The 26,292-nt window shown below is 32.6% G+C and overlaps 2 protein-coding genes across 4 annotated transcripts in view; one reads left to right on the forward strand and one right to left on the reverse strand.

Moving 5' to 3' along the window:
• Positions 1-14,615, forward strand: part of LOC132732207 (arylsulfatase B-like) — a 31,379-nt gene extending 16,764 nt beyond the window's left edge. Inside the window, exons 5-10 of the mRNA XM_060718598.1 lie at positions 395-508; positions 1,592-1,708; positions 3,311-3,377; positions 4,048-4,096; positions 9,635-9,805; positions 11,302-14,615. Of these exons, the coding sequence (XP_060574581.1) occupies positions 395-508; positions 1,592-1,708; positions 3,311-3,377; positions 4,048-4,096; positions 9,635-9,805; positions 11,302-12,028 (1,245 nt within the window). The 3' untranslated portion in view covers positions 12,029-14,615. The remainder of the gene's footprint in view (positions 1-394; positions 509-1,591; positions 1,709-3,310; positions 3,378-4,047; positions 4,097-9,634; positions 9,806-11,301) is intronic.
• Positions 14,616-15,198: 583 nt separating this feature from the next.
• Positions 15,199-26,222, reverse strand: LOC132732202 (uncharacterized). Of its 3 annotated transcripts, XM_060718592.1 has the most exons (10): positions 26,126-26,221; positions 24,645-24,794; positions 21,476-21,661; positions 21,014-21,141; positions 20,307-20,457; positions 19,814-19,945; positions 18,675-18,860; positions 17,463-17,582; positions 16,762-16,876; positions 15,199-16,373 (listed from the first exon to the last, which is right to left on the reverse strand). In XM_060718592.1, exons 3-10 carry the CDS (start codon positions 21,495-21,497, stop codon positions 15,740-15,742), a joined length of 1,488 nt encoding a protein of 495 aa, XP_060574575.1. In that variant the 5' UTR covers positions 21,498-21,661; positions 24,645-24,794; positions 26,126-26,221; the 3' UTR covers positions 15,199-15,739. The 3 variants fall into 3 exon arrangements, with proteins under 3 accessions (XP_060574575.1, XP_060574576.1, XP_060574574.1); XM_060718593.1 differs by lacking the exon at positions 24,645-24,794 and having other exon boundaries at positions 26,126-26,222; XM_060718591.1 differs by lacking the exons at positions 24,645-24,794; positions 26,126-26,221 and adding an exon at positions 22,503-22,763.
• Between the last annotated feature and the right edge of the window lie 70 nt (positions 26,223-26,292).

Raw genomic sequence — 26,292 nt, forward strand, 5'->3', positions numbered from 1 at the left:
ATGTCATCTTTTAACCTTTAGCCTACTTGATGTGACTGAATTTACCCATGTGACCTGTGCAGACCATGATCAGCTGGCACAATATGTCCCATCTGATCATGTTCGTGCATGATTAGCTATTCGGCCAGTACTTATTTTGAAATTTTCCCCTAAAAATTCTGTCCAGATTCTGTTTAATTAATTTTGAATGAGCAACTTGAAGATCTGAATTAAATGAAAATAGCCAATTTTAATAAGGAGTAATAAACAGTGAATTTGTTTTATTATAACAACAATCAGACTTTTTCCGAAACATTTCCTTGAAAAGTTCCTGAAAATATCATTTAGATAATTTTGGATGAGCAACTTGATAAAGTTGTAACAACACAGTTTTGTTTTTGTTTACGATATACAGTGGCACCTAGGTTTCTTTAAGGAAGAATATTTACCCATAAGACGAGGATTTGACTCACATTTCGGATATTGGACGGGAAAGGAAGACTATTATGAACACATTGAAATAACAGGAGTGAGTTGTTATTATGAAGATTGTCAGTTTAATGTTTCTGGTTTTCAGGCATTGTTATATGTTTACCTGAGTATCGACAACTTTGTTGTTATTATGAAGGACTGAAAGTGTTTTTGTTGACAAATTTATTGTTTTTGCCCATAACTTTTAAAGGGCAGACATGGGCTTGCTGATTTGTGTTTATTAGTAAGCATTTATTATATAAGAATTTTTTGTTTATTTCTATTTTAAGAAAAAATAAGGAATGGTTACAAATGATGGGGTAGTAGGAAATAAGGTCTGGCTACAAACATGAGGCCCAGGTAGGGGGTAGGTTTAGGGGAGGAAATATTAGCTGGCTAGAAAAAATTGATTGAATGCTTGACATTCCTGTACATTTGGTGAAATCCTGTCGGAAGTAAGTTTCTAAAGTTTCAGATACTAAAGCTTATTGTAAATATTAAAGACTTGTATATACCATGAACTTTCAAAAACTTAAGATAAATTTGACTATAGCTCATTGTTACTTTCCACTTACCATAAATTACATAGTAATTTACCTTTCTTTACACATAGCTGGTTTAGAAACCTGTTCCTGTCTGTTTTTTTCTCTTCAAAATGTTGACGGTTATTAATTTAAATTGACAATTTTGCATTACACTAAGTTTATATTCTTGATTGTTTTCTGAATGAACAAAATTTCAAATATAGGACATTTTTCAGTTGGGTGCACTCAGTCTAGTTCCTTAAGTCTAGTTCCTTAAAAGGTGAAAACGAAATACCGTGTAGAACATTGATATGAAACATTGACATATGACATTGAAATTTTGTACTTCATAATATGAGCCGTGTCATGACAAAACCAGCATAATAGGTTTGCGACCAGCATGGATCCAGACCAGCCTGCGCATCCGCCCAGTCTGATCAGGATCCATGCTGTTCGCTATCGGTTTCTATACTGGTTATAGAGTTTGTAAGCGAACAGCATGGATCCTGCGCAGGCTGGTCTGGATCCATGCTGGTCGCAAACCCATTATGTTGGTTTTGTCGTGACGCGGCTCATATCATCTTTATATGATGTGAAAAATCTATGATGTGTTGTAGGTGTACAAAGGGTTAGATTTCCGTCGCAATCTCGAGGTTGTCAATTACACAGCATATTCTACGGAACAGTACACAAAAGAGGCCGTGAAAATCATCAGTAACCATAACAGGTCAAAGGTATACCTATTTGTGTTCAAATTTTTTAAATGAAATCTTAAAAAGTCCTGAACATTGATAAGCCATTCTTTAAAGTTGAATGTTCTTTGTGAAACATGAGATTTAAAGGCCCATTATGCCTCAGAAATGATATCAATTATTTTTCTAAAAAACTTTTTTATTTTGGTATTTGTTGCAGTTTCAAGAGAGAAAAAATACTCATTTGCCACAATGATAAACTTTAAATCTTTTACTTCATAGCGAATGAGTATTTTGTTTACACTTTGCTACCTTTATGACACATTACTGCACATTCAGCTCAACATTTTGCAGCTGTTAAACATCTAATATGCTCCAAACATGTTAGACATTTCTAAAAAAGATGTAAAAAAAATATGGATTTTGGTGGCATAATGTGCCTTTAATATTGTATTTGTACAGGTAACTTTATAGATATGATTCTTCATATGAGCCGCGTCATGACAAAACCAACATAATGGGTTTGCGACCAGCATGGATCCAGACCAGCCTGCGCATCCGCGCAGTCTGATCAAGATCCCTGCTGTTCGCTATCAGTTTCTCTACTTGTTATAGGGTTTGTAAGCGAACAGCATGGATCCTGATCAGACTGCGCAGATGCGCAGGCTGGTCTGGATCCATGCTGGTCGCAAACCCATTATGTTGATTTTGTCATGGCGCGGCTCTTACATATATTTAGAAAGTTGATGATGAGTGTGATGTTTAACCATCAGCAAGAATAACTTTAGTACATTCACTTTAAGGTAAACATATATACAATGTTTATACATTTTTTCATGTACAACTGTTTTCCTAATGGTCTGCTACAGGAAATCAATGCTATGAATGCAACGTGGGTTTTGTTAAACAAATTGTTATCAAAAACAAAAGAAGGTATAGCGCTATAAAGGTTAAATAAAGGTTAAATAAAATTAGCAACATTTGGGTATAAGTTTTCTATAAAGGTTAAATAAAGTTAGCAACTTAGGGGCAGAAGTTTTTCATTTATTATAAAAAAAAATTATTACATAAATTCAGAGAGCAGTGGCATTAATTCTTGGACAAAGCTATAATATACATTTACAACTAAACAAAAACTGTGATACATAGAGCTCTGAGTGATAATTATTTTTGAGGTGCATTTGGATACCCATCCTTGGTTTGATTGAAAAAAACCCATAAATCTTGATATTTTAAAATGACACAAATAACATAAAAAATAGCAGTAGAAATTCTTGTAAATGCAGATTGGCAAGTTATGAAGATAAGAACAAATTTGAAATTGTATTCTTTAACTTCATATATATTTATAGATAATTATGATGAAAACACTGTTTTCTATTTCTTAAAGTATTTGTTGTCCGTGTAATTCTACATGTAAACTCAAACTCTTTAATTTTCAAAAATGGACCATTTCCAAATACAGAGCAGGGCACATCCATTGATAACACAGATTCAGGAGATTAACTAATAACCATAAGTAGACTTCCTGTTTGTACATGAGTGAATGTTAAAAGCACATTCAAAGTCTCAAAAAACAAACATGTTTTTCTTTCTCTAGGAAGGGCAGACATGATATTTATAATGTTAAAATTTTGGTTTTAGAACATGTTTCCTGCTAATCAGATACCTGAAGAAAGAATAACTGAATATAAAACTCTTTGTCATACCTGTAAATGTAACGAAAGTAGTATTTTGCAAAATATTTTAAATCATTATAACCTTACTTATTGCTAAAAAGGAGCAGAAGCAAAAGATGGTTCAGATGATTGGCCAATTAGTAACTTTTCTGTAAACCATAACAGGACAGCTTTAAAGAAATAAATGAGCAATGTGAAAAGAGTATACTTCATAATAGACTAACTCCGGGATTTAGAATATTTGGATTTTTTCCAGCTTATCTATAGATACAAACAAACTTTTACAATAAAAGCTTCAAAAATAAACAGGTTGACTATTCTATTGTGACGGGTAGTGCACCGTGAAGCTGTAATGGTAAAAGTTTGTTTGTACCTACGTATTAGCGGAAAAAAACCCACATTTACCAAGTTCCAGATAATGTTTATTATAATATGAGCCGCGTCAAGACAAAACCAGCGTAATGCGTTTGCAACCAGCATGGATCCGTGCAGTCTGATCAGGATCCATGCTGTTTGCTATCAGTTTCTCTACTTGTAATAGGGTTTGTAAGCAAACAGCATGGATCCTGTCAGACTGGGGCGAATGTGCAGGCTTTGGTTCTGGGATTCCATGCTGGTCGAAATGCATAACGTTTGGTTTGAGTTGTGACGGCTCATATATATATAATAAATATATATATCTTGGTCTATATTTTTTTTCAGCCATTATTTTCCTAGTCTATTTAGCACCAGAACAAGCAGTTCATGCAAGGTGAATGTTTAATGAACCATTTACAAGCCCCCAGGCGTAGCTTAGAACAGGATTTCCCCTATAATTGCTAGTAAAAAAAAAGGAACATTTGCAGGTACTACTTTCTTAATAGCTTTGCAATTATAAGAATATTCTTACTTTTTTACATTGAAACTTAACCTGTGTAAGGCTTTGGTTGCATGCCAATGGAAGATATTCATTTGAAACTTCACTAAAGTTTTTGCGTTTATTATGGTAGGTCATTTAAGAAGACAGATAACTTAGCTTGGATTTTCACAAAATTATCCCCCCCCCCTTTTGTGACTTTTTGGCCCTTATTTGAGCTCACTAGAGGAAAAATTGCTGATGGTGAGCCATTGTGATTACTGAGTGCCTGTCCTCCGTCGTCAGTTGTTAACATTTTTACTTCAACAACATCTCCGAACCTGCTTTGTCAATACTGATAAAATTATACAGGAAGGATCCTAAGGTCATCTATAAAAATTCATCAAATGGTTCTTGTCGGCTGAAGTAGATGACCACCATAGCTTGAATAGAAAAACATTTAAACAACATCTCCTCGGCCACTTCGTAAAATTTAATAAAACTGTACAGCAATCATCATTTTTACTTTACAAGAATTGCCCAAATGGTTTTGGTCGGTTGAACAAGGTGGCTGTCAGAGCTAAAAATAGAAATTCATCTTTAAATAACATCTCCTTCCCAGTTGCTTGAGAGATTTTGATGGAACTCTTCAGAAATGATCTTTTTTTCTAAAATTGCTCAAATGGTTTTGGTCTGCTGACCAAGATGGCCAACTGAGCTAAAAATAGAAGAAAAAAATAAATTTTACCACATCTCCTGCTCACCTACTTTAAAAAAAATGAGTTTTTTTTTTTTTTAAGAAAAAAGGGGGCCTTGGGAAAAATTATTAAAAAAATTTCTTATAATTAAATTTGGGGAAAGTAAAAAACAAAGGGGTTTTAAAAAAATTTTTGGGGAAAATGCCCTTTACTGAAAAAAATTTTGGGAAAACACCATTTTTTAAAACCTCTTTTTATAAATTTAGAAAGTCAAAAAAAACCCTTTTTAATTTTGATTTTTGAAACAAACTGTTTAAAGATTTTAAAGGGAGTCCTTTTAAACCCAAAAATTTCTTCCAAAAAGGAAACAATTTTTTTTAAAACAAATAGCTGTTAAAAAATAAAAAAAAAAATTGAAACAAATCTTTCTAAAAACCCCTTGAAAATTTTTATGATCATAAAGGGGCTTAATTTTTCATATTTTCTTTGTTTTTTCATCTTTAATTAAATATTGATTAAATCTTTTTTGATGTAGACCCCGAAAACACTGAAAGAACAATTTTTTTTCCAAAGGGGCTTCATGTCCACCTTTTTTACTGTTCAGATATGAAAACAATCATGGCCGTCTCATCTTGTTTTTATGAGTTTTGTAAATGTCTGAAATTTTACAATAATTATCAACATGGTTGTTTGTTTAAGCTTTTTACAAGAGTGTTTCAGAACAGTGAGATTTAGAAGTGATGTGTTGTCACCAGTGGCAAATAGTGTTAATATCTATTTTCCTGTTTATGAGATAAATGGAAATTTAAAGAGCATCCAATGCATGGAAAGGCTCTTTTGGTCTTTCTCCACCAGGAAAGCTGCCATATGACCTTTTATGTGTTGGTCAACTTAAAACCCTGTCAAAAAAAATGAGAGTCAGATTGGTTTCTCAGGTTGGCACTATTCTTCCCATCCATCTTTGAACCTGGTGATTCAAATCTAGTTATACTTAATTTGCTCTTTGGAGAATGTGGTCATTCCATCACCTCTACTTCTCTTTAATTTTGGTGGTGATCAGTTTTTGTTTAGTTCACCACCAGAGCTAGTTGGAAAATCTTTCTGGCTATCTGATTCTTAGAAATCTTTGCAAACATTTAAGATGAACACCTATATCCTGTTGTCTGGTGGGTTTGTGCACTTGGACGTCACTGAACATTACAGCAATAGCTGACTGTTACAGCAATAGCTGAACATAACAGCAGTAGCTGAACATTACAGCAGTAGCTGAAAATTACAGCAGTAGCTGAACATTACACAGATAGCTGAACATTACAGTAAAAGCTGGACATTACAGCAGTAGCTGAACATTACAGCAGTAACTGAACATTACATCAGTAGCTGAACATTACAGCAGTAGCTGAAAATTACAGCAGTAGCTGAACATTACAGCAGTAACTGAAAATTACAGCAGTAGCTGAACATTACAGCAGTAACTGAACATTACAGTAAAAGCTGGACATTACAGCAGTAGCTGAACATTACAGCAGTAACTGAACATTACAGCAGTAGCTGAACATTACAGCAGTAGCTGAACATTACAGCAGTAGCTGAACATTACAGCAGTAGCTGAAAATTACAGCAGTAGCTGAACATTACACAGATAGCTGAACATTACAGTAAAAGCTGGACATTACAGCAGTAGCTGAACATTACAGCAGTAACTGAACATTACAGTAAAAGCTGAACATTACAGCTGTAGCTGAACATCACAGCAATAGCTGAACATAACAGCAATAGCTGAACATTACAGCAATAGCTGAACATTACAGCAATCCCTGAACGTTACAACAGTAACTGAACATTACAGTAATAGCTGAACATTACAGCAATAGCTGAACATTACAGTAATAGCTGAACATTACAGTAATAGCTGAACATTACAGCAATAGCTGAACATTACAGTAATAGCTGAATATACAGCAATAGCTGAACATTACAGCAATAGCTGAACATCACAGCAATAGCTGAACATAACAGCAATAGCTGAACATTACAGCAATAGCTGAACATTACAGCAATCCTGAACGTTACAACAGTAACTGAACATTACAGTAATAGCTGAACATTACAGCAATAGCTGAACATTACAGTAATAGCTGAACATTACAGAAATAGCTGAACATAACAGCAGTAGCTGAACATTACAGCAATAGCTGACCATTACAGCAATAGCTGAACATTACAGCAATAGCTGAACATTACAGCAATAGCTGAACATTACAGTAGCTGAACATAACAGCAATAGCTGAACATTACAGCAGTAGCTGAACATCACAGCAATAGCTGAACATAACAGCAGTAGCTGAGCATTACAGCAATAGCTGAACATTTCAGGAATAGCTGAACATTACAGCAATAGCTGAACATAACAGCAGTAGCTGAACATTACAGCAATAGCTGACCATAACAGCAATAGCTGAACATTACAGTAATAGCTGAACATTATTGTAATAGCTGAACATTATAGCAATAGCTGAACATTACAGCAATAGCTGAACATTACAGCAATAGCTGAACATTACAGCAATAGCTGAACATTACAGCAATAGCTGAACATTACAACATTAACTGAACATTACAACAGTAAATGGACATTAACAGCAGTAAATGGACATTACAGAATAGCTGACCGTTACAGCAATAGTTGAACATTACAGCAATAGCTGAACATTACAACAATAGCTGACTGTTACAACAATAGCTGACCGTTACAACAATAGCTAATGCTAAATTTCTTAAATGGACTTGTCCATCATTTAATCTGGACAAATTTACCATACATTATTTTTAAGGAAAAATTTGAAAATAAGTATTGACTGAATAACTAACAGTGCAGAAAAACTTCTACACTAGTTATAAAGGAAGATTCAGACAAACCTCCTCAAAATACTGAATATAATAGTATAATATAAGTGTGAAAGCCTTGTGCTTTCTACAATCAAGAGATTGCTGGTTCTTGTTGCAGGCCAGGCGAAATTTCTCTTTGCCAACTGACCTTGGACATTGAATCTTATGGTCATTTGTCTCTCTCCGCTGATTTCAGAAATCATGTAGGATTAGTAGTTGGTCATTTGCTAGAAATTGGTCATTACTTGTTAGTTATCCAGGATAGCCGGTTAGATGGCTTAACCATAAAGATATGGCCATAAAAAATGTGTCAAAATCTGCACACAAAAAAACCCAAAAAAAGCAAATAACAAACTTACTGTAATCAAGTACAAATTAAATCTTGTGAAAGACTCGGAAGCATTAATCACAACTAAATTACAAGAAAATTTGCAGACTCAGTTTGTGAGAGTCTTAATCAAGAATCTTATTTATGTTTACCTCGATATTTATAAGAACTCTAATTGCTTGTTGTTTCCATCCTTTTAGCTGCATTTGGGTATAAATCTGTTGAAATAATGAAAAGAAGGCAACTTGAAGTTTTCCTACAATGGTCATATGAGTATAAAATACATTCAAACCAGCCAGTATATGTCAATTCCTGTAAATTAGATTTGAATTCAATCCTTACATGTTAACCTAGAGAAGGCTTGTAAATAAATTACACTTAGGTTTGGGAGTAACAAAATAAAATGTCATCCAGAGGAAAAAAACTGTTACAGTATTTTACGAGGGATGATATTTTTGCTGTTACAAACCTATGTGTTATATATTACCCCAAACAAATACTTCATTGGGACACTGTTTCTATAGGTTTTCATTTTTCAAATTTCAGACCTTTCCTATGAAAAAGTACTGTTTCCTATTTAACATTACAAAGGTACATTTGAATTAATAGTTTGGATAATGGGAAATTATGATAATGAAGCAATATATATACCAATCTATAATAATGGAAAAGTTTATTAGAAATTATAAGAGTCATGTGAGTGCATTGTGTGTGTGTCATTTGAATGAGGGCATTATAAATCATTACATTATTATTCTGGTCATGACATACAGTTTACTCTATAAATATATGAATAATTATTCAAAGAATAAAGCTTTGTCAATGTTAAAAAGGTGATAGGGAGCCATTCAAATGTTAAAACAAAGTTATTTATTCAAGAATCATGTTTAAATCTAGCACAGCTGATATAATAATTATGCAAATTTTTAACCATTACATATATCACTAGAGTACATTTTATTTGCACCAAAGTTTGTGTGAGTTTACATACATTTACATACATAATGCAACCTTGAATCTGAATAATTATCTAGCTAGAGTGCATTAAGTTTTAAATAGGCTTATAAGTACAGATTGACATTATTATCATAGCATGTAATATAAAGTAATGTGTCTTAGGTATGACCATGTTGCATTTGATATTTAAAACAGTTTTTTTCAAAGAATCTTTTATCAGTTTATATGTGTGTAAATTGTTTGATTTAGAGTGTCATTCTGGACCAATATTCTTCCTATTTCTTACTTAAAATCATGATCACAAAGTAGAAAAATATCGCTTTTTTGCCTATTGTAACATTTTTCATTCATTATTTTATATAAATTGGGGTGAAGAGATAAATTAGACATCTTAAATGGCAATTTGGCAGGGAAAAGTCAAGATTTTGGTATTTTATCATTCAAGCGCCTTCTCCCGGAATATTTACTCTTGTGCCCTAACACTTTTTTTTAGTCTCATTTATTGTTGCTGGATCAATGTCTTCCAAAATCTGTGCATATTAATATCATCATTTAATCATTCAGGCCTTTTCTTTATTGCAGTCATTTTTGCATTTCAGGAATGGTTGCAGCATTGGATGATTCCGTAGGGGAAGTTGCAAGAGCCTTGAGGAACAGTGGTCTCATGGACAATACTATAATTGTTTTCTCCACTGATAATGGAGGACCTGCAAATGGTTATGACGGAAATGCAGCTTGCAATTATCCACTCAGGTATTGAGGGGGAAATATAAACACATTTTATTTGCCTTCAAAGCATCTGTATGGCCTTGATTTTAAGATCTATTCTGAATTGAATAAAGTGATAAGTTCCAGGTTGTAACTTTAACATCAAATAAACTGTGGAAATACTAACCATCCATTACATATAGATAAGTCTGTTAACTTTCTTATTTAACAGAATTAAAAATGAAATTCTGGAATAAAGCCAGGCTTATTTCTGCTTTTTTTAAAGAAAAGAAATTGGGAGCTTTTGAGTTACAAAACTTTAAGGTTTGATATGGGAATTATTTGCTTTATTTAGAGTATTTAGAAGAAAAAAAATCTGTATTCAGCATTATAAATCTAATAGTTGTGCCACCATGGCCAAACGGTATAGGTTGTTGGCTTCAAGCCATGTGCCCCTCACTGTTTTGGGGTCGAATCCCACCAGAGATTTTGGATTCCTTTGTGTGAGAAAGCTATGCTGCTAGCTTACAGAACATTGGTGGTTCTACTCGATTGCCGGTTTGTGCCTGAGGGGGCACTGCACATGAGAACTTCCTCCACCAGTGAAGTTGGTGGGTTGCCCTATTACCTTAACATTGTGGTGCCTTACCCAAAATAAAAGGAGGCATGTTAATTGGTAACAGAACAAATTTGACAGGCTTCAGGGATGTGTAGGTTAGTCTGACACTGTCAGAGTGACACAGGAAAGCTGGAATTTCATATATAGTCTTCAAATTTTTAGCCCATATTACACTAATTATCTTAAATAGACTCATTCAGCTTTCATTTTGGACACAACTATTCATTTAATTGTATAGAATATTTCAAACTATTTACTGTCTGAATAACAAACAGTACAGACCATGATTATTCGGCACAGATGTGCCAGCTGGTCTTGGCCTGCATTGGTTGCATGGGTTGATATCCAGTTGCTGCCAGAACACTTAGGGTTAAGGAATATTGATTTTTTGTTGGGTTTAACGTTGCACTAACTAAGTATAGGTCAGATGGTGACTTCCCAGCTTTACTGGTGGAGAAGACCCCAGGTGCCCCTCTGTACATTAATTCAGGCACAAACGGTCACCAGAGTAGAACCACTGAATTTCCGTAAGCTATAAGGAAGATTGATGATTTATATTTGTTTTTTGTCTGAAATTGTAAAGATTATGTTGGTTAAATTTTCCTTAGCAAGTTAGGATGAATAGCATTCTTTAATGATTTTACAAGTTGAATGAGTCATTTACATGTATCCAAACACAAAGGATGAAAAAATATATTTGATTTATATGAGTTTTACCATCCATGGTGAAATATGTTTCCATTGTGTTCAAAATATTTTCTTTTTCATTAATTTATGTGGAAAAAGTGATATTTGATCCTATATGTGCTTTTTTCTGCAGCGAAAACATTGCATTTAATTAAAATAAAAGAATACATTTTAAATGTAATTAATCAAATAGTTTTGAAAAACCATTAATCATATTTTTGTATCTTTGTTACAGAGGAACTAAGAATACAATGTGGGAAGGTGGAGTACACGGCGTAGGTTTTATACATAGCCCACTGTTGGAGAAACGGCACATCAAAACTAACAACATGATGCATGTAAGCGATTGGTTACCTACGTTCTATAGTGCAGCCGGAGGGGACGTTTCAGACCTCGGACTTATTGATGGAATCGATATGTGGGAAATGTTGCGTGAAAACGGGTCGAATATCCGTAATGAGATTCTACACAACATCGATCCAAAATCAAAATTTTCTGCGATACGTGTAGGCGATTATAAACTTGTGCAGGGAGATATATCAGGAGGGAGGGACGATGGCTGGTATCCATGTGATCCACCTTTTTCTAACAACGATACCAATGAATTTGATTCATATGTGTTCAATAGTTCTTACAGGAGTGAGATATCAGTCCATCTTGTCAAGAGACACTCACCTTATACACCGTATAACATAGACTGTGGTATACCACCTGAAAATTACACTCAAAATTGTAAGCCGACAAAGTCACCATGTTTATTTCACATTCCAACAGACCCCTGTGAATATAATAATATAGCAGATGCATACCCTGCTGTAGTAGAGAATATACTAGGGCGTATTGAAGAATTATCTCGCTCGGCTGTAGATCCTGTTAACAAGCCCAATGACAAGATGGCAAATCCAGCCCTCCATGGAGGAGTTTGGGTGCCTTGGCAAGGATCAGACATTGAGGTTCATTGATGAAATATTTTCATTTTATATAGGACTGGAAATAATTCTATTAAAATACACAGGTATATTATAATCATTGCATAATAATACTTTTAACATTGATATTGTTTAAATTGAAGATAACATGTTATGATGACACAATACAGCAAGTCTGTAACGTTTTTCAAGTTTTGTAGTGATACAGTATAGTTGCCATGACAACAAGATTGGATTTAAAATATTGATTCCCCATAACAATCGTCAGGAGAAGTTTCAAACTCGTACCACATAATTGAAATATTTTCTGCATATTAATTTTTTTTTAATTCTACAAATCCTTCTACCAGTCATATGAATTAGAAATGAAATTTTTAATTTGAAATAATATATATAACGATATATATAAATATTATATGTTTGTGATTTTTACTATTTTTCATTTTATTTAACCATATATTTTCGTGAAAATTTACAAATAAACATGATCACGATTGTTACCTTACTTGAAAATTATTTTTAGTATTATTTAAGTAAATGAAGTGTTTAATATTTCTGAAAGATACATTTTTTTTCAGAGCTTTTATTACATTTTCCAAGCATTTTTGTTGTCAGCAATATTGAATATTGTTATAATTATTGAATCTCTCATATTCAAAATAGAAGTGTATAAAGTTTTCCAATTTTACTATTTTGATGTAACGTTTTTGCAAAAACATTTTGCTTTTTCAATCATACCACATTGTATAATGATTGTTTTGCTATGCAGATGTACATTATTGTTTTGAGATGAAAAGGTTTTCTCAGAAAAAATGACATGGTACAGATATGGAATCCAGACAGTTCTCATTCCGGACAATTTCCCACCCATTATTTTTGACAACCCGGACAATTCCCATCCAATTGATTTTATCAAGGTGGGCTATACATATCCCATTGTTTTTTTAAGTTATTATGGAAAAAAAATTGACTTGATAAATAAACGTTACCTTTATAAGGTTGTTTAGTTTCTAAGTAACTAGTATAATTCATTAACCTGTGGGCACAGTGTAATTAAATATCTTGAAAAAAAGTGATCTCTCGGAAGCAATAAAAACAGCAAAATTACATGAGAATTGCAGACTGTGTTTAAAGCCGTGCTGTGGGTGGCAATTAAAGATGCCACAGCACTGTCAATAAATGAAATTTACTCTTGAGTACAATAAACAAACACGTAATTACATCTTGTCTTTGATTGCAAAACCAATTATTATTTTTTCAAGAAATTTGTTTAATATCTAGATCTACTATATTTATAGAAATAATTTGCTCTGATTTGTCTTTAAGTGGAAACGATGTTCAGCCGAGACATGACCTTAGTCATACTAGATCAATAAGTATTTGAGTCTTAAAATGTACAAAAAAACGGGAGTTGAATTGCATGTGATGAAAAAGCAACGGAAGGTGAATTGTCCGCTCTGTAAAATAACAATAACATGGGAAATGTCTGGGTTGTCAAAATCATGCAAAATCATTGGAATGGGAAATGTCCACGAGTGGAATTGGCCATACATATGTTATATTATACACATACATATGTTATTGATTAAACAGTGAAATTGATATGATTTTTGTATATATATCCTGTTATTACTAAGTTTTAAGGGTTTTAAATTTGATTTACAAAAACTGAGCTATACCATCAGTATAGAGCCTGGTCCGACTGCATGTTTGTACCAGCTGACCAAGCTCTCCACTCGTGGCAATGGCTTATCACTTTCGGTGCCAGCGGTATATGGGTTAATATCCTAAATTCCTTGTATAAGTAAACAGGATATGTACATGCCCCAATGCTTTAATAAGCAAATTGACATGATTTTAGGCACATGTTCTTTTAATTTAACAAACAAGACTAGTTGACATAATTTTGTAAGCAATACCTGTTGTTTACAAAAATAATCTGACATGATTTTGTATGCAAATTCTATTATTATTTCAACTCCATTGACATTATTTTAGATACATATCAAACAAATTGTGATAAATTTAGAAACATATCCTGTAAACTGACCAAAGTTATTGGCATTATTTTGATGCATATCCTTAAAAGTAAATTATAAAGGGCACAGAGATATCCTTACAAAAACTAATAAAAAACGCAAATTAATCCCTTAATGAATACATATGAGATTATGATGAAAATCATTCTTTTACTGATGTTTTTCATAATTTAACTTACTATGTAATAAAATTTCAGATAAAAGTTTATTGGTCAACAATTAGTACATTGATAAAGTTCTAAACGAGTTGAAAGGATCATTTATATGATTGATAATATTTTTTTTTTGTTTTAGAAAAAATTCTGATTAATATCTAATTATGTATCTCACACGTACCAACATAATCCATATGTAATTCTTTCCTTATATGTTGTCACGTATAATACTAAATATTATCAACATAATAATTAACTATTCAGTTCTATGTTTTCTTAAAAACCATGTTAAAATTTCTGCTACAGCTGTCAAAAGAAGTGTTTGTTAAGTATTATATAATAGCTTAAAGTTGCATAATCTTATAGTTACATTTTTGTCTCACTAGAAGATATAATATGGTTTATATTTATAATAAAGGTATACAAAACAAACTCAGACGTTCGTTTTCTGTTTATTTTATTAAGACACATCTCCTAATTTTTAGATTTCTTACACAATCAGAATAGAGTGAGTGATGCGACTGATATCGACTGATATCTTAAGTAAATCAAAAGCATTTTTTACATTGAGTAGTGGTCAAATGGGAGGAGATCCTGGAATTATTTCACTGAGGTGTTAAGGGGTGGTACCTAATAGGTCAAAAGTATGACGTGGATACCTAAGCCAATTGAAATTCTCCATGGATAGTAGAAGCTCTTTGGCAATGGGTAAAGTTTTCCAGTCGGATTTCATGCCAATAGCCGTGACAGCAAACTATACAGAGCAATCTCTTGTATACAATTGTATCATGATAGTTCATGTGTAAATTTTGGCCGACTCTTTCATGGGAAAGGTTACTACAGTATGCCAAGTTTATCTTAGCCTCTGGACATGTTGTCCAATAGAACATTTATTTTATCTCATTTATACATTCATCATTTAAATATGAGTAACGTCAGTAAAACATTTATACAGAAACTTTTGGTTTATGCGTGTTTTTTTTCTCTCTAAAAAACAACAAACAACAACAACAAAATAACTTTAATATATTTTACAGTATGTGCTGTATAGGAGTAAAATAAAAGTACAAGGGTCGTAGTCAATAGGCCGTTCTCGTTCAATTTGCCTAAAAAGCAAGAAACGTATATAGACAGTAAGTTCCTTCTATTTCCATATCATGTGTTGTATCATTATTTGGCTAACTAACACTACAGCAATTTTAACCAATTACAATGCAATAAAATGTTTGTGCAGGCAAGGCTAAAATATACAATATGAATACAGTATCATATAAAAGGTTTTTATCATTACCAGGTTTCAAAAGAACAACTGACATTTCATTTTAGATTGCATGTGGTACACATTTCATTTTAGCTTGCATGTGGTCGTTTCTTCCTGAATTTCATTTAGTGTACACCTATTTTTTAGGGTATCTTTTAAGAGTTCTTCTTTTGATTTCATATTGATTTGGTAAGCGATAAGATTGTTATATTCAGTCCCACTGACGTTCCTTTCCTCGATTCAGTGTGTGCCCACAGTATAATTCACAGTACCAGTGCACTTTTCACATTTATTTCCTAACCTCTAGTCTATTATATTCAACTCCGATTTGTTCTCTCTTCCGATTTTCACGTTGGCCTGAACTGTCATATGAACCATCTGTGTGCTTTTTGCCTCCGTCTTTTCTAACATCTAGCTTGTCATATTCAAAACGTCTTTGCTTCCCTTTGTCTGCAAAACTGTTATACACATTATCTGTGTGCATATTGCCTCTGATTTTAGCATCCAACCTATTATATTCAACATCACTTAACTCTGTTTTGTCTAGTTGATGTCCTTTAAAACTGTCATACACATTATCTGTGTACTTTGCACTTCGTTCGTTCTTTACATCTAGTTTATTGTATACAACATCATTCTCCATACTTTTACCTACTTTGCAGCTACTAAGCGTATTGTATTGTTGATTATCAGTGCCATTCATGTGCATTTGACTGCCGTTTGTTATAGTTGCACCTCTTGCAATACCGTTCAATCTAAATGGTTTATTATAGGTATTTGCAGGCGTTGTCACTTTCTTTTCGTGAGGTTCAACAACGAAATATTGGTGACACGGATGCTCCTCAGTGGACTCTAAAGTAAACGAACTCTCCTCATAGTGTTTGTCCGATTCACTTGTTCTTACAACTTGTTTTTTCGCCTTTCTGTCAATGAGGAAAACATGACTATCTATTAATTAAGAGAGTAATTAGTTTATATTTAGTTACAGCATTGATGATGTGGTAGTTTAAGAGTTCTACCACAATAAATTTCCATTAATAATAATCCTCTTTTTGAATAGAGGGCCGTGGCCCATTTTTGTGTTGTAACGGAATGAATGTATTGTTTCCTTACTGCCATAAAACTCCTATACCAAACTTCTCGGGGGATAAAAACGAGACAAAGACATAAAACCAACCAAATAGACACAATTGGAACAAATGGAACAAATTATTAAGCTAGCTGGGAAAAGAAAACAAACCCTGAAATAACTAATAAACATTTTTTTTTATCAACGAAAAAAATAAATAAAATAAATGAAAAAAGACCAACCTTAGTCTTCTTTTATATTTTACCATAATACGACATGCAATGGCAACGACGCCGATGATAAAAATAGCAATGGCTACGGCAATAAGCACTGGTACAATAGATAAAATCTTTGAACCTGTATAAAAAAATCAGATATAAGAATATCCGTTCCTATTTGATTCACATATTCTAATTTTGTCCGCTCAAAAAGTTTGGTTATTTCTTCATGTAAATCTGAATAAGAGCAACATCGAAATAGTGGTTGGCAACGAAATAGAATAATACAAAGTTGTGCTTAAAGGGACTGTTCCAATTTCACTATTTAATAAAATTGTTGAATTCAATTTTTACATTATCAAATCAAACTTTACATGGTGGAAATTCAAAAATGACTTAGGTTTCAAATTGATTTTGCTTTAACGTTCGTACATGTAAAATACTAGTATATCTTTGTTTATTTCACAAAAACTGTCAACTCATTCTGAAATACAAAGCGTATCAACCGACATGTGTAAAACTTTAGTAAATTTGCATAAATGATAGTAGCGCGATAATGTCATTGTTCATACAAAATAATGTAAAACTTTGTCTCGTAATACACTTAATAGGTATAAATCGTTAAAAACGTCAATGGAATATTGATAAAAGCATATGACACACAAGGAAACCATAGACCAAAGTTGAAACCTAACAAAGATAAAACATATAAATTGTATACTAACCTTGCAAACGTTTGTGACATAAACTTCTCCGACGATCACGTACGTTCTCAAATGTAAGTAAATATCTGCCAGATGGTTCTTTTGACAACACCCCGTATTTTATTTCCTCATTGTTCTCATCTGAAAGCAAAACCATTATATATACAAACATGGCAAATAATAAGGCAACACCTGATGTTCCTATCGTGGTAATACATTGGCAATGACATTATAAATTTTCTCACCATAATGGGATTTTCAGGTGTAATATGGATGTACTGAAGGTCAGTCGGTAATTAATTATTCGGTAAAAGCAAACCCAGACATCTTATTTTTCATTGTTTTCTTATAATGCGAATTCTGAGCTGAATAAGACAAAACGGTTTGTAAACAATTTTATGTGCTGGATATCTCTTTTTGCTGTCTGCTCGTAGAGGGTTAAAAATTGTGGCATGTAGAGCCATTCAGGTCTTGTGGACACATTTATAGCTCATGATTAAACTCATAAATTGTACGTTGGAGCATGTTCGGGTTTTAATGGGCGACCACTTACGTCAACAATATGCTCATCTTACACAACATGTAGCGTATAAGAAAAAGCACCCTCTAAAATTGAGTGCTTCCAGTAATGAAACATATGTCGAATACTAGTAGTTAAAATAATTACCATCTGTAAAGTTAAAAATAATGTTTAATTGTAATATTATTGTTGTAACCGGAGTGAACATCAGATGTCAGTACTGATTCTGTTACAATGCTGATGCTAGAAATATTTGTTGAGGATTACCGGGTACATGGTTTTACATGTATTTTGAATTTTGTTGTCGCAAAATATGAAGCACATTATATTGTGTCCAATTTTGGTTATGCTTTTCTTTTAAAATTAATATCAAAAATGGCGTTTGTCACATTATTATTGAGACTTTCATGCACATTATTGCATTCACATAGAAGTCTCGTATTAGTGCGACCACTACACAGTCATTGCTAACTTGTTAACACAATAAATATGTAAGGTGTTTTAAGTATATATTTTATGACATTGAAATATATTACTACGAACAACGAGATAGGTCCATAAACGTTTATTTACAAATTATCACTGCAGCACTTTTAACAAGCCTGTACTGAATATGTACATTTTGTAAACGTTACAACTGATACAACATTTAAAGAAAAAACTGAACAAAGATATTGTTCAGAAAATGATTAGAAAGCTTTTGATACAAGTACCTTTGTAATAGTTGTCAATTTTATAAACAATGTTTAGTCTTATCACTCCAGTCCATAAATACTCAATATCGTCGTTTTCGACAGTAACTGGGTTATTTATTGAAGCCGGCACACTTTTTATTGCAAAACAGTAATTTGCAGCGTCACTCCATGTACTCATATTGGGTATTTTCACTACCTCATGGTCTATAAATGGATAAACATGTGCTGTAGCTGAGTTTGAAGAAGAGAAAAAGTTCCAATAGCAGTTCATATAATGTACATGTAGTTAAATTACAAAGCAGCATACTTATAGAATACTTGTATTATGAATTTAATGAATGATTTCTTTTCAACCGATCCGTACACCATAGAAGTACTCAGTGACTGCATGGCCGAGTGGTCAACCTGTCGGACTATTAATCTCAGGATCGCTAGACCGCGGGTTAAGACACCGACAGCGGCAAGCAGTCGTTTCCTTCTGCAAGAAACTTTACATTTGTTCTGTATTGGTTCGTTCCAGGAAAGGATTCGAAAGTGTGTCATAAGCTTGTAGCTTCCTTGAATAAATTCTGTATAATTAAAAAAATACAATCTGTTCCAACAAGATTAATACAGTATTCTTTTAGTAATTTTCATGATACAGAAATAAGTTGATAAGCCATAGTAATATAGATCTAGTTATGATATTATAACTATTATGATAGTTCATTCTCCTATTATTTTCTCAAACGATTTCAAACGAAAACAATAAATATTAACACACTTTTCGATGTACTATTAAGACTTGCACCATGACATAATTTCAGTTTTTATTAACTAAATGGCGACACATCAGTATATTTAGAGAGCTCCTTTGGACAAATGGTAAGCACATAATCACAGATACTGATATAACCTTGAGGTACAAAAATCAACACCCTCCAATTTAAGTTGTTATAAATGAAGGTTATGTTTGCCCATACGGCAACACGAAAACGAACACGCGCGCTCGCACGCACGCACGTACGCACACCCAAACATACACACACGCACTCACAGAAAATCATTGGATAAAAAGAAAGTTTAATGAAGAAAACCGTTAAAACTTGTTTAATTGATCACCAAGTGTTAAAGTAAAAAGTATCTGGATGACAATGAGGAGTCATGATTAAACCTACCAGTGTAGCACAGATGTTTGAACGCGTGCTTGCAGTTCTTCCATATGAAATTTCTTTTTGCGAGATTAAAGGCAAGACAATGGTTTTCTTTTTCTGCCTCCAGAGTTGATTCTTTGAAACTTCTGGCCAAAACTGTATTTATAATACAAATTGCAAGTTGTTTCTTAACTTTGTTAAATGGTTTTTTTTTATTCTAATGAGAAATTACCGAAGACGACATATGCACGAGTAATACGCGGTGATTTATTTTTTATATTCTGCTCCAGGTGTTATCATGAAAAGTGTATAGGTTATCATACTTTATTCACAATCTCTATATATTCCCAAGGTTTTTAGTGAATCGATATTTATGTTAAACAACCAACATGTTCAAATGAATCTTTTATCTTCCAAATATCTTACTATTATGTATTATTAGATACTCGCATAATTTACCAGACTATTAACTGTTAAATAAAAATGGGCTATAAGTTTAATTAAAAAATCAACTTGCCGTTTTCATTAAGCTTGTATACTGACAAATATGTGTCGGTGTCATTTTCAAATCCACACACTACACCTCGAGGATACTGACATTGTGTAGTACACTTCGTTTTCATGGACGTTTTACGGAACTTGATGGATTTCTGCTTTAAACAGAAACACTAAAAAAAATCAAAACAGTTGAACACATGTACGATATATATATATATATACTTTGTTATAGCTGATCAAATAGTCTCAGTTCCTAAAACAACTAAAGTAATGGTAGGAGCAATTAGGTATTTTTTCTCCCTTTTTTAAATTTTATTATCTCTCATATGTGGATACATATCTAAATAATGAATAGCGCTGAAACAGAAAAAGAATATTTTATTTGAACGCCACTGATGGAGGTAATGGGAAGATGACTACCATTACATACGAGAAAGTCATGGATGTTGTACTTTCCATTATGTTTCATAAACAGAGTCCTGCAATTAACTTGTATTTTTGTTGTTTCATTGCTTACGAGGGATTAACCAGATTATTCCAGATTATAAAAATGTACAGGGTATCATTTAGACATAAAAGAAAACAGAACATGGAATGATTTTTTTTAACATGCACAATGCTATAGGAACCTTATTTATGAATGCATCATTTACGCTAATTAAGTCATACATGAAAATTTAAAAGATTATAACCCCATGTTACTATCTAACGATTGTGCTTTCTTACCTTAGAATTACTGACACCAAACAATTGAGAGTTTTCACATTGGCCTATGCATGCAGACGGACTACCATCAATATCTCCAGGTAGAGGCTTTGCGCCCAAACGTACTATATCATCTAAATGCATACAGTCTAAAATGATTTGCATAATTATGACATAAAACAGAAAATCTGCCCTTTACCAAAACCGTATCGAATTTTCATATGCTGCTGTAAAATACTCAAACACATTGTGCTGCTCACTGTTTCGATGTCTAATTCCAACTTTAAGAGGCATTTTTAAAATGTATCGAATTCGTTTCATTTGTATTGAGCTACACGCATTGGATTCTGTGGTAGTAATTTTCTAAGAAACATCAATAAAAAATATGCTTCATTGCGATCTTATTTTAGCTACAATAGTAGTAATTATAACAATATGTATTTAAAGAATATACAACAAACAAAAGAATATTGGCGAAGTTACCAATATATTCCAAAATCTTCATTGTCTTGTAAAAGCCTGTCCATACCCTCTCATTTTCACGCAATTCTATGTCAGATATGTCTGCATAATGTGATTCAGACGTACGGTTGATATTAGGTGTACCTAATGAACAGAGGGATGACGCGTTCAACCAGGTAGAGTTCTCAGTCGAGAGGTAGAACGAGCCTGAAATTTAAATATTTTTCATTGTTTTTAAAAATTGGTCACCTAAAAAAAAGTAAGGCAAACATTTTGTTTAGGAAAATGTATGTGAATATTTAATTGTTCGAATAAAATGATCACTCATACTTGAAGTGTATTTTTTCTTATTATTATTTGTGCATTACATACAGATTTATGTTATAATATGCATGCACTAGTATATAAACATAAAGGCTTCATATGAAGTGGAAGGTGGCTTGAAATCACCACAATCGTCCATGAACAGGCATCATTTTCAATTTTGCCTTTTTTGGCGTTCCCTAGGGATTTTGTTTTTCTGTATTTTTTATGTTGTTAAAATTAATTGCAGTTGTTTTATTACAACATCATAAAATGTTTTTTACGGATGTTTTTTCCCTTTTCATTTAAATGCCAATTATGCCTCAAAAATGTTTTTATTTTTATTTTTCAGAAGCTTTTTAATTTTAGTGTGCTTTCAAAGTGTCCAAAAAAGTTACTCACTGGCCAACTATCTGAACAATCTTTTTCATCTGTTGCATTTTGGAAATAAGTACAGTAACTGTGTATTAGTATTTTGTATGGAAGTCAAAATACTAATTTGTTTACATTTTTGCTACTTTTTATAATTAATTTCACATTTATTGCATCTTTCTTCAGGTAACAAGCATTTAACATTCTCTAAAATCATTATTTAATCATTATAAAATGCATGTAAACCCTTTCTAAAGCATTAGAAAATTTATTTGTTTCTGATGCATCATTAAGAAGCGCTTCCGTTTTTTCTCACTATACACGCATTTCAAAATTGAAATATGAATGATTTATAAAATGGAAGAATACTTACCTTGACTTAATCTGGTAAGTGTTGAAAGGAAGAATACAACTATTTTTGTGTCCTTTGGCATTGTTGTTTTACCATTCACGAACACTTCCACAAACATTTACTGAACTAAATTATATACACTATCACCCTTAAAGACCAAATCACAAATAATTTCACGTAAAGTCCGTACACTTAAACTTCTTAAAAATATGCACTCTTTATCTAAACGGAATAAATAATGATATTCTTGACTATTATCAAAAAAAGTTTAACATAATTATGTATTCTTATAAGTATCAAAGTGATGATGTTTTATTAAGCACGTAAACTGCTCTCAAGTAAGAGTTGAGTTATTGTTGCAAAAACCTAGGCAATTTTATCATCACGAGGACCGATTTACCATAGTATTGAACCAATGTTAAATTACTTATTGAGATGATAATAGAGAATCATAAAAAATCTGACAGAAAACTTAACCATTTCAAAACAAGCCAGTAAGATCACTTTGCTTTTTAGCATTACTAAATTTGAATCGTGTGGAAATCGCTTGACAATGATATAATGATGTTTAATGAAATCGTGTAACTTTTCTCAAGAGTTTTGAATCTTGAAGTTGTTTACAGGCAATTAGTAAGAAAAGTAAGGAAATAAATGCATATTTTATTAATGTGTCATAATTATACAGGATGATTATTAAAGGAGCTCAACAAAAAGCCTAAAACATAAAATTTGAACTTATAAACAAATATCAAAACTGGAACGCTTTTAATGGATAAATATGCAAAAGATAATAAACACATCAAAACAATATCACATTCAAAATCGATTTTGTTTTGCGATTCTTAACTGGTACCAGTAAGGCCCATTCATCTCATTTATTTGTTTAAAATAGTTGGTTTTAATTTTAAAAAGAAAAATATACAGAACTTTAAATTTTGATTAATCTTCATAATATTATGTATTTAAATCCCTTGTTTTGTATGTATTTTTGTACTATTGTACATTTTTTTCTTGTTGTATTGCTACTAGTCATTTTAAAAGTTAATGGGACTTTTGGCAAAAGCAGTTTGTTTGTAGTCTATGTTAAATGAAGGTCTATCCTCCAGTTAAGGCACACAAAACGTTTGCTATCGAATACGGAAATGGAAATGTCAATAATCATGCACTTAAAAGTGTAATTTCAACAGACAGCGGACATTGAGCACCTAAATGTAAAGAAAACTGTGTCAGTAATGGAGGAGGTACATGTAGCCCTAAGAAGGGTTCTGAGTGGAAAGCAAAGGGTATGCCATAATTGCGAACTTGGGACTCTTGATGCCCAGTACCCTTTCTCGTTCTACCTGCCTACTTTATAGGGCTAGTCCCAAGGAATCTGGAGCTAGTTCAAATAGTGCGAGAGTAACATAAATACATTACGCTATGTGGTAGTAGTTTGACCTCTAGGATCTGTCTTCTTTTGTACAATAATCAAAGCTAGGATCTTTACCTGTCAGTCACTGCTTTTGGTTCGAACAATGCTCCAAAACTTCTGCCCATTCCCTGTGCCTTCAACGACTTGCACATACCGAGGGGATGAGAAAGTACGGCAAAAGAAATGACATGACCATATCCGCCTTTTCATACGAAATGTGGAAAGATATCAGCTGATATGTCCAATAGACTTTTTTCACTTGTATAAATGGTGTCTTCCATGTGAAGTTACAACAATTGTTCACAGTGCTTTTTTCACTAGTCCTTAAATATGATATAACTTTGCATAATTTAACTCTTACTTCAAGTTCATGAATGGAAACGTATGATGGTAGGAACATCATTAATTCACAGATTACAGAACTTCATTTATGAAAAAAGAAGTTAAAAATGAAACATTTTGACCCGGTAATCAAACAAAATAGTTTCGTAATTTTTTTTTCTGATCTTGAAAATTTGATTGAAGTATAGTTTTTAAATGGAAAATGCAATGTTTGTAAAATATATGGTTAACGCAAAACGATAACAGTTAATGAAATTTGGGGCTCAACATTTGAAGTGAAGTACTCTTGAAATGTAAATCGAAAGAAATGCACATTTGTAGGAAGATCATGAAGGAAAACATTAAGAAAATAATATACATAACAGCTGTATAAGAGTGAGTTAAAAATCCAAATTCGGTGATAGAGTCACCTGTTCATCAGGAAACGAACTTGACTGTCTGCTTCTAGCTAAAGTTGATTGGAAACAATCAGTTATCGGAATCACTTGCAAATCTGATATTCTTGAACATGAAGCTTACAACATGAAAATCGACTCTTGGGGTATCGGCGATTCAGAGTTCTGACGGCGTTGAAATATGAAAATAGACATATACAATACTAGAATGCAAAATACAAAACCAAATACCAGTCAAATAAGCATCAGACTTTTAAAAAAGAAAAAGAAAAGACGAGAACACGACATAAACACTTTATTGGCATGGAGCTTTATCAACATCTGTAATAATAGTCTCTGGTATCAAATATTGATTAGATAATTTTAACCATGTATTGTTTAATTTACCATTAGGAATTGAATCATATTTGATGATCCCTTTCTACAACCAATTGATAACTTGATAACGTTGGTAAAATTACCCCGCCCACTCTGAAAATGTGAAAACAATGAACCATTAGAGAGGATTAATTGGTAGAGTTATATTGTAATATTTAGAAGGCCGCACCTGATTTGATACAGGTACAATCACTTACGAATATTGCATGATAGTCAAAGAATCATGATGGGTTTTATAACCAACACAATTCTTATTGAAACATTACTTAATTTATAACAAAAAACACTTTTAATAAGTTAATTTGTAAAAATAATGAAACAATTGGATAGTACCGTTGATGGTATTACATGTCTTGAATTGCTTGTCAGTTGTAGTCTTCCATCACGGTAGTAACGATTAACACTTTAAATCCTATTTCGAGGTTTAAAAAACACCTTGCTGGAAAAATCATCAAACGCGAAAAAATCTCGGTTCGACTATTTTCCAGTGTCTGAACAGTGTACCTCGAAAAGAATATGAAAACGCATTTAAAATTGGATTAAAATACTAAAACTTATCAAACGGTTGAGAGTATTTTGAAGGATTAAGATAATTATTTTGGCACTGTTTGTTAAGCACTCTGAATATTGATCATGTTGCATTCATATTTGAACACTCCTCGTATATTGCATTATATTGTAATACGCCTGTAAATATCGCAATATATCGCAATATCATTTTTCTTTACAATACCCACGCCTAATGTACACTATTGCATCTGCTATAAAAGCTAACGGTTGCAATTTTTAAAATAAATTTTAGATCACTTATACATATTTTTCTTTTTTTTTTCTTTTTTCAAGAAATCCATTTTTACTTACAAGAAAATGTTCATAACTAAATAATCGCTAAAGAAGCAGTATATTTGCACGTTAAAGAAACACAACAGGGACTCCACTGAGGTTTTTTTTGACATGACGGGACTGGAAATACCAATAATTTGTGTGAGAAATTTTTGGATACTTCGCTCACTCCGTTTTTCCAGAATAATTAATCCAATTGTGAAGCGTTGCATCGCTTTTTTTACTCAAATCGGACTAAGAATACCATAGAAATACGAGTTAAAAAATCTTTTTACCCTTTGCATCTTTCTGCTTAAAGTTCCCTTAGCTGATCTATCTTTATGAACATATTACACACACAAATGTTTTTGTGGTTTTTGTTATTTGTGTTGTTGTTGTTGTTGTTGTTTTGATCAAATGCCTGATGCAACAATGCACGTTAAAGATCGCTTCAATAATTACG

This window comes from Ruditapes philippinarum, unplaced genomic scaffold (assembly GCF_026571515.1).
Source record: "Ruditapes philippinarum isolate M1 unplaced genomic scaffold, ASM2657151v2 ctg6531_1_1_1_1, whole genome shotgun sequence".
Lineage (NCBI taxonomy): Eukaryota > Metazoa > Mollusca > Bivalvia > Venerida > Veneridae > Ruditapes > Ruditapes philippinarum.

Bases quoted from the DNA above. Each gene is read 5' to 3' on its own strand.
- LOC132732202 (XM_060718591.1), bottom strand. From the start codon at position 22,599: ATGTTTGTGGAAGTGTTCGTGAATGGTAAAACAACAATGCCAAAGGAC. The intron at 21,662-22,502 runs GTAAGTATTCTT...TTTAAATTTCAG, and splicing joins ACTTACCAGATTAAGTCAAG to GCTCGTTCTACCTCTCGACT. The intron at 16,374-16,761 runs GTTGGTCTTTTT...CCTCATTGACAG, and splicing joins AAATATAAAAGAAGACTAAG to AAAGGCGAAAAAACAAGTTG.